Raw genomic sequence first — 13,163 nt, 5'->3', positions numbered from 1 at the left:
GGTTTAAATCCAGTACAATTTAATGGAAAAGCAGCCATAGACTCTTTCAGGCATTTGCTCAAAATGAACATAAAAATACACTGAAAAATGTATAGCATGATAAACATTAAATCTGCTGTTCAGCAGGCCAAGAAAGTTAAGTTACCTTAAAGGCAGATCCATAGTTTATATGTCATAAATCCAACTCTCTGGAGAAGGTCAAGCTACAGTTCTGTTTATGATCCACGCACTACTGGTTTGTCATGTCTCCTACCACAACAACTCCAGCTGAAAACTCCACTATCTCTTATTTCAGAGCAGAAAAAAAAGAAGAGGGAAAACTGTCCGATTAACCTCAGTGAAAGCAAACCACGCTGCTTCCCTCTAAATAATGACTCAGGAACATCTGGTCCCTCTCAAGAGAGAAATTCTCTCTTGAAGAACTGTTCCCTGGTAGAATCTTCCTTTTCATTCCTGATCCCAAATCCTTTTAAACCAGCCAAATGGGAATCCAGGGAAAGCTGTGCAACACTTGTGGACATTGTGTAGCCCTTCATTTCTATGATTTATCTACGTGACATATTTGAACTCTATTTTTCATGTCTCTGAGGACATGATGCTGATTATAGCTTCTGCTCACATTGTTTGCAAAATCACCATCAACATTAACTTAGAAAGTGCAAGTATTCAAAATGTTCAAATATAATAAAGATTTTTAATATAAGTTAACCCTTTAGAGATATTCTGTTCAATTCAGCAATGGGAAATAAAAAAAGTTCTAGAACCAGCCTATTGAGCCTTTGATAATGCAAATGTTCATTTGAGTATTGAGTATTTGAGTATTGAGCCTGCTCTGGTTAGTAACTTAAGTGTAAAAATAAGGTACCTGTTCCATGTGCTTAGTTGTAGTTCACAGTCTGGCCCACATCTAGGTCAGAGGAACACCCTTCATAGACAAGAGACAGCAATCATCTCTCAGATTGCTTCATTTCACATGCAGAAGGCTTTCATCCCAAATAAATGTGACTTCTGCATGAGTTCAGGTGAACAAGCTCTGCAGTCACCAGCAGCAAAGAGTGCAAGGAGCCATACTGAGAGACAGCAAAGTCCCCCAGGAAACAGGCAGGTGCAGAGACCTGTGGTTCTGTTGAGTCCCCAAGAGTCCCCACACAGCACAGCAGGACTCGGCCACATCTGCACAGGGCAGTGTCAGCAACAGGCTGTGAAGCCCTACCCACACAGGCAGGACCTGTTCTATGCAGACAGAGTACACCATTCTACTTCTCTCTAAAGAGAGAAGTAACCCCTTGACACACTTTCTGGACACCTTCCCAAAAGCCCCTGGTAGGCCAGTATGACCCCTTACTTCTGGTAGGGCTCTGGGTTGGCCTCCAACCCAATAAAAATGACTGAGCACACGCATGTATGAGCTGTGTGAGCAAATGAGTGCACTGTGTGAACTGATGTCTTATTAACAACGGATTCCTTCTATCAATACTAGCAGCTGAATTAATAAGAGGTTTTCTTAATATTGGTTGTGGTCTCTGTCTCAACCTGACTCAGTCCTCTATGAATGAAAATGGAATGTACAACAATATATGTATGTAAAAAGAGCAGCAAAAGTTTAGGATCACTATTTAAAACAAACAAACAAAACAAACCACCACCAAACAACAACAGCACAAACCAAAACAAGCAAAACCAACAACAAAAACCCCAAACGCCACACACATTTTTGAAGGCTCAGATAAAGGAACACATATGAAAGACAATAATTAACTGTGTGTGAATTGATTCAATGCCAAGTTCCTATGTGAACTCTCAAATCATGGCAAACATCAAATGATCCAAGCTGTCTATCAGTACCCTCTTTGATAGTCAAGCTCCCAAACGACTTGTTCTTAGGTCTGAACCCTATGATCCTACTAGAATAAACTGGCAGAGAATGAACTGAAAATATCATGAGAATAACCAAATACAACCATGTTTTTCCTCTTTTAGAAATACTTTAAACATAAATTTCAGGTGACAAATGGAACATGTGAGATACATTTTTTTTCTTTCTATTCAGGGTCTGTACACGTCCCTGATGACATTCTTTCAGGAACCATACATTTCCTAAGACCTTTATTCAAGCCACATACTGACTATTACACTGCAGTGCTAATCAGTTGTTGAGCCAAGCAATAAAGAACTTGCTACTGTTCTGCAGGGTGGTTCATGCTTCCTGTGACTGCACTTCATGCAACTCCTTTTATTTCTACAGTCTTGTTCTTTGGATAAGCAGAGCATGTGTGTGCCAAGACACAATAAAACACTTCTGTCAGTTCTGTATAATTTCCCAAATACAGGTGAAGAACAAGAATTTTTTTTTTTTTTTTTAAACTCTTTCTCAGGATAAAACAGCTTACAAGGAGAAAGGAAGAGGGAGAATCAGGGAAAAAAAGCTATCTGCACAACTGGAGAGAGATGCAATATTTTCTGTTCTTTCCTCTTGTTTAATACGCAGGGAGGATTCAGAAAATATTATGATTATTTTTATATAGTCTCTCACTACTTGTGCTTGCCTGTCTCAAAGGAAAACAACCAGGAACCAGTATGGTCCCTTGGTGGTGCCTCAAGCATCCATGGAATGTATTCAAATATTTTTTTCTTTAACATCAGTAGCCCTGCCTTAGTAAACATCTTATGAAGAACTTGACAAATGTATTTTTCTTAGAGGAGGAGAAATGGGTGAGGAACAACAAAACTTATTTTCAGCTTCGTTTGATTATGAGACATTAAAGCTGTCTAGAAATCCAGACAAAGCTTATTTCTCCTCTGTGCTGAGACAGAAGCAAGCCAACAGTTTCATCTGCTGCAAAATCTGAGAGCCTATATCAAATACTCAGGATGCCTGTTAAGTGAAGTTTTAAATTAACCTGACTTTGTTTCTGTGTGTTTTGATGGGAAAGCCAAAACTGGGCACAGCCACCTTGGTCCAGTCCTGCACTAAACTTCCGTATCACTTACTATCTACAGCCTGCCCTGACTTAACAGGACAGTGCTGTGTGCCCAGTAAAGAACGTGAGGTATGCACTTAGTGCTTGATCACTTTAAAAGAAAGAGGCTCTGCTCCCGTCCTTCTCAAGGACTAGCACAACGTCAGGATACCTAGTGCAATTCCTGTGCCACACAAGGCACAGCATTGTCATTCCAAAAACTCAGGTAATTTTTTTCTTGAGGCTTTTTCCAGTAATGTATGAGCAGTTTCGTTCTTTTTATTCTTTCTGTCACCACTATGAATGTAACAGACTGAACCAAAAGCAAAGGGCTACCTACAGTGCAGTAGATGTCACCCTAAAAACAGAAATTCTTGCTGATTAATAGAGGAATCCTGAAACAAAGACACATTCTTCTATAAGTCCTATAACTCGATACTATCTAAGTATTGTAGACTGAGATAAAAGAGACAGCAAACCAGTTTAATTCAATGGGCAATATTTAACATATCCATTTACAAGTTTTTTCAAAGTGACAATAAAATTCTTAGGAGAATATGTACATTTATTAAAACTTGCTCTAATCAGATGCACTGGAAAACTAAGAAAGAACTCCTTTAACTGTGAATTTATTTTGAAAGCAAATTAATTCTTAACACTGGAAAAACAGTTTAGAGCACTAGCCAAAGTTCTCGTGCCAAGTTTTAGAAGAAAAACTTGGCAGCCTTTCTTTGTAGCATTTACATCTAAATAAGTATCCACACCACAGCAACTTGTAAAAACATGATCACAAAAGGGCCTTCTCAGTTCTAGAAATACTCTGTCTTTTAAAGAAATCTAAATCCCCTCTAAAAACAGTGTTCAGAAAGAAAGCAAAATTATCAAGTCTGTAGTATTTTAAAAATGTAAAGTCTGATACATTGGGATATTGACAAAATAGTTAATATAGTTACATTTTTCAAATTGAAACTTGAGAAATAATTCCAACCAGTACTATAAAAATGGCCTCATTAGTTGTCATGAATTAAACCAAAGAATAATAAATTCCCTTTATCCTATGTGTCTGTAAGCAGAGATAATCACAATGCAGTGAACGAGTCTCACTTACAATCACTGAATATGGTTGTAGGACCATATGATGGGAAACCACAGGCAAGGGAGACTGCAAAGCAGCAGGCGCTTTGCAAGCAGGTAGGTAGATTACTGCACCTGGAATCTAAAACCACCAAGAGCTGACTGAAAGCAGTCACTGTGCAACTTTGCATACACAGTACACAACAGCCACAGCTACACAGTCTAGACTTACTGGGCCTGACCCTACTGCCCTCACTCACCCTGACAGCTCGTTACTTCTTTGAAAAAACAAACGGGTTTAACCCTACAGGAGAGAACAAAATCAGGCTCTGACCTCTGTGACTCAGCCTGGGAGATTGCTGTAAAAGTCCTAAAAGCAGTGAAATGGCCTAGATATTTAGACCCAGCTATTTAGACTCCATAAAAAATAATATTCCATTTCCTAAAGGCAGGCCGACAAAAATATTAAGCAAACTTTTATACAGAAGAAAGTTTTAGAAAAACAGAAGAAAGAAAGATTAAAGTTACAATTAGGCAAGAATTAAATCACTCCTCCTCTTTCCACACAGGCTAAACAAATGACAGAATAAGCAAAACTTCTTTTCTTCTTTCTGAAAGGGTAGTATCTTAGAATGACTGAAAAAAACACCTTAATTTCTTATGAAAACAACTGTATTTGTTGGAATTCTATTCCTGCTTGTGTCCAGGCATAAAATCATTAGAGTCTTCACCAAAATGAAACCAGAAGTTTACACTTTCACAAAAGTGAAAAAGCTTTAAGGTTAAAAACCATAAAATTATTGTGTACACAGAAATGAGTAAGAAGGGTGCGTAATAATTCCATAAACAACTCTTCAGTATTTTGTCATTTCAAGAAAGCCTTAATAAATTAAAACTAATGCAGATCACTATTACATTTTAACAGGAATATCACAGATTACATGCTTTAACTAACAACTAATTAATAAGATAAAGTGTGAAATAGTTTCACACAAAATCCAAGTTTTGATAAATACTTCCACAAGTGCTTCTTAAAAAACACTTTGAAATGACCAGAACAACCGCCAAAAGAAGGTGGTTTTATGTGCTGCTAAATTTGTGTTGCATGCTATACCACAAGAGACACAACGTGCTTTTTCATACAGCCATATAGTAGCAGAACAAAAAAATACTACAAATATCATTTGCAAAACAGTCCTGCAGATGCTGCTTGCATTTGTATTTATTTATTCATTTTTACCTTTATTGAAGAAGCCGCATAGAGCATATCCTCAAGACTGAAATGGCAACATTGGTTAAGGTATTCCTGACAAAATTCTTGAATCAGTTGTAGATTATACAGGCTGTCAGCCAAAGACATTGTCTCTTTCAAACAAATATCTAAAAAGGAAGAATAGAAGATTAGATATAGTTATAGATTTGGAAAAAAAAAAAACAACAACTTTTTGCTTTGCTGGATTCTGGAGCATTTTATGGATAAAACCAGACTTTTTTTTTTCCCTTCTCCCCAGGAGGCTTTTATTTTTCTATTTCAGAAACTTAAATGACAACTCTACATTTTATCTTTGCATTTTTATATCTACAGACATTTTTCTAAGCCTGAATTGTGTTTTTTCACTACTGACAGGTTTATTTTTTTTCTGAAAACAGAAGTAACGCTACAGGTAAAAGGAAGAACTGAGTAAAACAAAATTAAATTAAATATAATTCCAGAGCATGCATCAGATTTTATGCCTAAAGCAACAACGTATGACAGTACCCCACAAACCAGTTTTAAATTGTTTAGGATAAAAGGTTGCTTCCAACAAGGAATCTACTTTGATGCTGGCAGGAAAAGGATTCCCATCCTGCGGGAATCAGACATATTTCATCATCTCCGCCATACAGATGATGATCAATGGAAAAAAATGTTTGAATAAACTGATCAAAATGGGATTAAATTTAGTAATGCAAAATATGAAGTCACGTGTCTGGATCTAATACAATTCTAATGTGATTCACTGGTTGAAAATGATATAGAGTAGGAAGATATCGTGTATTAGCCAACGTAAGGATGTTTGTGAGCTTTCAGCATCATGCAGCCATGAAACAAAGCAAACATGATGTACCACAAAATTTACTTCCAGTAGCTACAGAGAGACACTGCACAAAGCAGTAACGAGATGCAAGTCTGGATATCTGTGCACAACTACAACCATCTGTATTCAAGAAAGATGAACCGAAACTGGACTAGTTGCAGAGGAAAACTACTGAGGATAATAATGAGAATGGAAATCTGCTTCAGAAGGGAACACTGAAAAGGTTTGGTTCAGTAGCCTGTGCAAAACAAGAGAAAGGAAATATATCAAAAAGGTAGACATCAGATTAGGAGGAGCTACTCAAGCCAAAGGGCACTGCTGGAAGAAGAAAGGCATGTGGACAGGCTACAAGCACATTTGGGTAGAAAATAAGATTTAAAGCCATGTAAAAAATTGAGCTCTGCAACAGTGGGGAAGAAGAGTATCGATTTTAAAGAGCTGGACAGTTTTAAGACAAAACACAATAAATTCATGAAAGGGATTATGTAATGTCGTACAATGGCCAATTTCTTGACTCACTGACATAGGGAGTCCTTTCTAGTCCTGTATTTCTTGAATGTAACCTAGATTTGAAAGTTAAATAAAGTCTTAATGAGAAGAAACAATCTATTTCAGACTACAGAGAACTCTAGATTAATATTTTTTCTTTTTTGTTAATGCATTTTCAAGCATTTTTGCATATGCATTTTTGTGACCTGTCTTCCTCAGTTCCAATACAGAACCAAACCTCATTGAAATTTAACATGCATCAAAAATTATGTAATTTAAAATACACGCAATATGGGCAAAGTCTTTTTTAAAGTGCTTCTAGCCACTTCAGAGTACCTTTGAATTTACTTCTGAGACAAAGACATGCACATTTATATATCTTTTTGGAAGATGATGTCAGGACATCTAACAAGAAAGTTAAAACTAAAGTTCCAAAGCTGACATGTGCCATGTCTTGTTTACAGGAAGAATCTGCTGCTAAGTATATATGTGGTCATGCAAGGTATACAAGATCTTTCAGATCGTCTGTATTTTCAGCCATGCTAGAACAGTAAGACGGAACTAGGTGTTACCCCCATTCAACACTACTCAAGTTTTAACTCTTCCTCAATCCCATACAATTGTATATGTTTGGCTGCAACATGTACGTAAATTCAAAGTTGTATTTTTCAAAATTCACAATCCGAAGAAGAATGGCGAATGCATCATCTTAGTGTCTTTCATCTTCAACACCTACTGTGCTGGAAGCTTTCTATAAAGTGTTTGTGTATAATAATTCCAGGTTTCAGTCCTTCACAAGCTTTATACCCCTGTTCATATTCCTGGATTTCTCAGGGTGCTTCTGTGTAAGTGTTCCCACGACATCAAAGGTATCACAGACAGAACACAGGCAGAAAATGATGGGTGTTAGCTGCCAAGACATTTTACAACTACATGAGGCTCTTAGTTGCCAAGAGGAAGATATGACTTTAACCAGGCCACTGAGCAAAAGAACAAGCTGAAGCTGCTCGTCATCACAATTACCATTATAGAACAGCATGACACCAACACATTCTACACTATATGTTTTTGTTTACTCTATAAACAGCACAGGTAACTATCAGGTGAACTGAAAGCCCAGAATGCAGAGCAAATATTTGGCATGCAGTGCAGCTATGCAAAGCTTGACTAACCTCTTCCATGTTTTATATCTCTAAGGGCTCAGATTCACAACAAAGCACTTATGCAGCTTCAAGAGTAAAACTTTCACAGGTGGTTTCACATTTCATAGAACAAAGGCAAATGTGTTGCCAGAGTCAGATCTGTAATAATATATCTTAGTCTGTTTATATTAGAGTGATAAAATGAAAGTAAGCACAACATGGAAGGACACCTGGGTTCCTTTTATTTAAATGTAAAAGTAAATAGGCACAAAGTTAATATTAAACCCACCACCCTCAAATTATGCCTCTTGTGTGTCATATTCAAGCACTTGCCTTGACATCATTATCAAACGCAGACATTTAAACTTTTATGAACATATGTTTACAAGCTGAAAGACACGTTAGACATACCCTCCAGTTTAACGATATCTGGACAGTAAAAGTGGATCAGGGCTGCGAGAGCACAACCATCTGTGCCATCTTTCAGCAGATTCTCCACCAGTGGAATGCAGGGCAGCTGCTTAAGCAACGTCTGCTCCTTCCTGTAACGAGCCTACAATAGAGAATGAAGAAATTTAGAGAGACAAAGGCTCTGAAACATATGAAGAAATACATTCATACTGTAGGTTTTACACTGTTAGTGAAAAAGCAGTATTCAATAAATAGCTGAATATTCTCAGTGTTAGATTTCTTAAAACCATTCCTCTTATGCCCCACTTTGAATGGCACAAATAACATCTAAGAGGAAAGGAACCTACAACGCTAATATTGAACATTTGCTCCAAAACTACCAAGTTTTGATGATCTCTGTGCATCATGATGCAATAAATAACATAATGTACCTTAATTAACATTCAACATTCATTGTTGTATAATCAGAAATTATTTATGTGTGAACACAATGAGACAAATCCTTAGCTGGTGTAGCTTCAGTTTCTTGACAAGTCAAATGACTCTGGGAAGTTAATACACCTAAGAATCTTGTCCAAAATCTCATTCATATAAGTGTCTTAATGACAAATTCAGAAACAAGCAAATCTGCATTTGACTGCCTCAATTTTTATTACTAGCATGTGCCACTATAAGCAGTCATAAACATGGAGAAGCATTAATGGTCAGGTGTTATGACCATGTAGTGGCCTAATTATAAACGGAAACATTTTGAAAAACAACCTGGTGTATAAAGAAATAATTAGTTCAGAATGCCAAGATAGCATTGATCTGCACTAAATATATTTTCCATGGGTGTGCATGTTTGGTTTTTTGTGTTTGTGCGTGTTTGGATTTTTTTTTTTTTTTTTGGGGGGGGGGAGGGGAGGAGGCGGGGAGGGAGCCCTGCTTAAAAAAAAAATGGTATTCATCATTCTTAGTTTCTTTTCACTTCTTCTTGGGAAAACAAATCGAAGTGGAAAAAGTGAAGTTTGTTAATATTATTTACTAAGACTTATTTTAAAAACAGTACTGAAGGATTACTTTTCATATGACAGAAGGGCTTATGATGCCAAGAGTGCTTCCCCATTTATTTTCCACTATTTTGACTCATCTGTACCCACTAAACTGGAAGGCTTCCTGTAGGGACTCCAAGAAGGCTTTGTGGAGGCTCCTCTTCCCAGCAAAGCTGAAGCTGGTGGCTCCCATCTCCTACTCCCCACCTTTTGGCTGTGCTGGAGCAGCTACCGCTGGGGCTGCATGGCCAAAGCATCGAACCAGCTACAACACTTCTCTCCTCCTCTGTTCCCGCAGTGAGTGAGTGGGCAGGGCTGGAGGTTTTAAGGGTGGGGTGGGAACCGTTCAAGCTCGCTTTACTGGCAAGAAATTCTGTGGAACCACAGACTAACCCTGAAGGCTATACTTACTGTCACTGGATTTCTCACAAGGATCAGACAGGATTATTTCTAGTGAATGTCAGTGTCCTCTAACTGGCCCAAGAAGTCTAATCTGGCAACAGTAGACACATCCGCTGTAGGAAAAAAGGGCTTGTATTTGGCCCAGAGAACTTATACTTAAACAAATTAATATTTAAAAAAAACCCCTGAGAGTTAGTCTTTATTTTATACTTGAAATGTATTGGAATTTGTGTGCCAAGTATGCTGTATAAAAATGAAAATGCCGGTTTTGCATGCTATGGGAAATATTCACTAATACCAAAGAAAATCATGTTAGTGTTTCATGCATTATTAATATTCTTTTCCCTGTGTTAGTAACACTTCCTACTATTTCTAATGAAATAGGCCAATTATGCTTGCAGTGAAAGTTCTTCCTTTTTCCCCCCCTCTACAGCAATGCAATGACCCACTACAATGAAAATCCTGTAGGTTTCAAATACCATGTTACTACATCCCTCAAAATGACTGATATTAAGCCTATGAAATATTCTAACTAAAGTATGAAATATGATAAAAGATACAGTAGACAGATGGACTCTAGCATCATGGTCCAACAAACTCTGTGTAATCTATATATTCTTTTAAATAGCATATTTTTAATGGAGTGTTCAAAAACATTTGAAATCGATAATGCAGCGATCTCACACAGTAAACCTTGTGGAAAAGTCTGTCACTTTAATGATGCCTTTACTGGCCTTATGAACAGTGCCTGCAGATGCTGGAAACTGTGTCATATCATTAAAGTAGACCTAGAAAGGGGACTTAATTCATTGTAGAGTATGCCGGGCACGCTACTTCAGGAAAAATAAACTTATATAACCTGATATACTAGGTTCACTAGGGTATAACAGGCATTCTGTTTCAATTTGGTTGAAAAGATAAAAGAAACACTGCTGAAAAATAAAAGGCATTGCTAATCACACTGCATTTTTAATAAACTTCCATTTGAAGAAATTGTTCTCATCAGTTGCAATGTTTGCTAATAAATATGGATGCAATAATGCAAAAGATGAAGCTCTTTTTATTATAAAGCTCTATTGCTAATTTAAACGTAAATGATAATACAGGCATCTTGTTTCTGAGGTCCTAAACCAGCCCAATTTAGCATCTTTGAGCTTATTCCACTTAAACAAGTCTAGGTGTAGTAGAGACACTCGCATATAAATAAGGTTGGCTACAGATGAATCTACAGCAGCTCAGCTGCTCTGTCTTAATTGCTGTCTGAGTTAATCACTAATAATGAATGCTCTTATGCATTAACCATATAGTAGATAGCATGTTATAAATTTACTTCTCAAAGTAAGTTTTCAGCTGCCTGTATGCTCAGGAAAATCTGTCTCCCTCCAAAACCCTTGCTCTGCGTAAAGGGAAGAGATCAGAAGATGGTTGAACTGTCAGAGCAGCCTGAGCCTTCATTCTAGTAACCCTTGGCTTTCACCTCCTTCACTACTGAACTGACAAACTCAAAGCAACATAAACACCTTGAACTAGTGGTGTTTATGGACACCTGGCAGGCAAATGAGTTAGCTTTGCAACAGACTGAATATTTTATATTTGAGTATCATTTCTATGAAATGGAAGAGAATCATTAGTAAGCTAATACTTCAGGCAAAAATAGAACAAAAACATTCTGAAACTGCTTTGAAGTAGCCACCTTATTTTGTAGAAATGACACAACAATTAAGTGTGTTTAAATTTCTGACCACAGACAGTCTGTTTTTTTGCATTATTCCCTCCATTTACTTATGCTACCTTAATTCCAAAACAAAATTAAAGGACCATACTGTGAAGAGCACTTTATTTGTATCACAACTGTAATAGATAGCATTATAGAGAAATGGCCCATACAGCATAAACTGTTAGGAATTTGAATAGCGATTAGTCTGCTGAAGACAGTACTTTTACTCTGATTTTCCAGACATTAAGTAATTTCTGTTACTTATGTGCAACTGCCTTGTTATTTTTTAATTCTCTTTGCAATGTATGAACAGTCTTTTACTAGTTGTGACAACAAATATCCAAGTGACTGCTAGATCAGTTATTTGGTAATCCTCAGATGAAAGACGGATCAGAATTAGTTTGGTATTCCAACCAGAAGTACACAATTCTGCATGCATCTGAACAGCTGACTGTGTTGTTCCCAGCAAAACCTGTTGTAGAATAAACAATCTGAATGCACTTCAGGGGTGGATTACTATATGATAGAGGAAAGCACTGCCTTATACAAACCCATAGAGAGCCTGACTGCTTGAAAAGTAATTCCTCCTCCAGCACCGTATCTTATGTTTATTTTGCACAATTACCTTGTAAAATAAGCTTCTGTATTATGCACACCTTTGTAGAGCAATCTTTTATAAAATTGTCTTGTGGAAATAAATGAAATGAATGATTAGACCAGCATGACATGGACAAAGCCATTCCCAAAATAAGCTATTTGATCAAAGTGAAGCAGTTGGGCGAACTTACAGGAACCAGTTTCCAAAACCATTTGCTAGGAGACTTCAGAGGAAGCAGTAGGAAAAAAGAATAAAAGCAAAAAGCAAGGAGAAAAAAAAAAAAAAAAGGAACAATTTATCAGATTTCATAAATTACTTTTACAAAGCAAGTCTCTTTAACATTCTCAGTTTTGTATAACAGTGAATTATAATTTAATGGTAAGATTAGTGCACTATAACCTCTGCATATTAAGCTAATTAGCAGCAATAACACTGGAGAAATACGTCTACAGTCTTTGTAGATCAACATTATAATTCTCCCACATGAACAGATAAGATTTTCAGATCAATGCAGTTTTACTTGATGCTTTCACACATCTAATTGTACCCTACATATGCAATTTGACTGAAGAATTCATTTGACACTTGAAGTCATGATATCACAAGCATCAAAATGAACTCCAGCAGCACATATGGGGAAGCAGAGAAGCTAAAGCAATGAAAAAGGGTATAAACACACTGTAGTACAGTACAACCAATTGCAGTGAAGTTTGCATTAGTTACTTCAAGCCAAACAGTTATGTTTATAGCATTTAACAACACTTTTAAACAATCATTTGACAGTTTTCAGAACAACCAGAAGTGCAGGCAGTTATATTTTTGCAATGACAAATCACATTAGCATCAGCTGCATGATGTGCAATGACCTGAAATGTAGATGGAGTTTTGGCTACTGGCAGAGAAATGATCAGAATTGATACATAAAATTCTAAACTCATATGTGATCAAAAAATACCCCACCAAATTATAAATTTAAAGTTCTACAAATATAAAATTTGACCTAAAAGCTTAAACCTAAGCACAATGAAGTCAGTGAATTTTTCTTTATACTAGTCCTTCTGTTATTAAGAAAAAAACCCATCGTGTAGCAGTATTATAAATATGCACAGAAAACTTTACCACTCTATTGATGTCATTGTAGAAGTTAAAAAAAAAAAAAAATCAAACCAATTATTGAAGTGCAAGGATAATTTTTTTTTTTTTTTAAATGAAATGTTTTCTGGAAATGGTGAAATTGTAGTTTTAAAACTACTATGGA

At 36.6% G+C, this 13,163-nt stretch overlaps 1 protein-coding gene across 5 annotated transcripts in view; it reads right to left on the bottom strand.

Moving 5' to 3' along the window:
- CAMSAP2 (calmodulin regulated spectrin associated protein family member 2) overlaps window positions 1-13,163 on the bottom strand; it is an 83,784-nt gene that overhangs the window by 22,915 nt on the left and 47,706 nt on the right. For 3 of the 5 annotated variants that reach the window (XM_082054802.1, XM_082054803.1, XM_082054805.1), the window contains 3 exons: window positions 12,096-12,128; window positions 8,155-8,296; window positions 5,275-5,414 (listed from right to left, as the gene is read on the bottom strand). In XM_082054802.1, coding sequence (XP_081910928.1) covers window positions 5,275-5,414; window positions 8,155-8,296; window positions 12,096-12,128 — 315 coding nt within the window. The remainder of the gene's footprint in view (window positions 1-5,274; window positions 5,415-8,154; window positions 8,297-12,095; window positions 12,129-13,163) is intronic. The other 2 variants (XM_082054804.1, XM_082054806.1) reach the window with 1 other exon arrangement.

This window comes from Streptopelia decaocto (genome assembly GCF_964273445.1).
Source record: "Streptopelia decaocto genome assembly, chromosome: 5".
In the NCBI taxonomy this organism is placed as follows: Eukaryota; Metazoa; Chordata; class Aves; order Columbiformes; family Columbidae; genus Streptopelia; species Streptopelia decaocto.
This window is presented reverse-complemented; position numbering and strand designations above follow the sequence as displayed.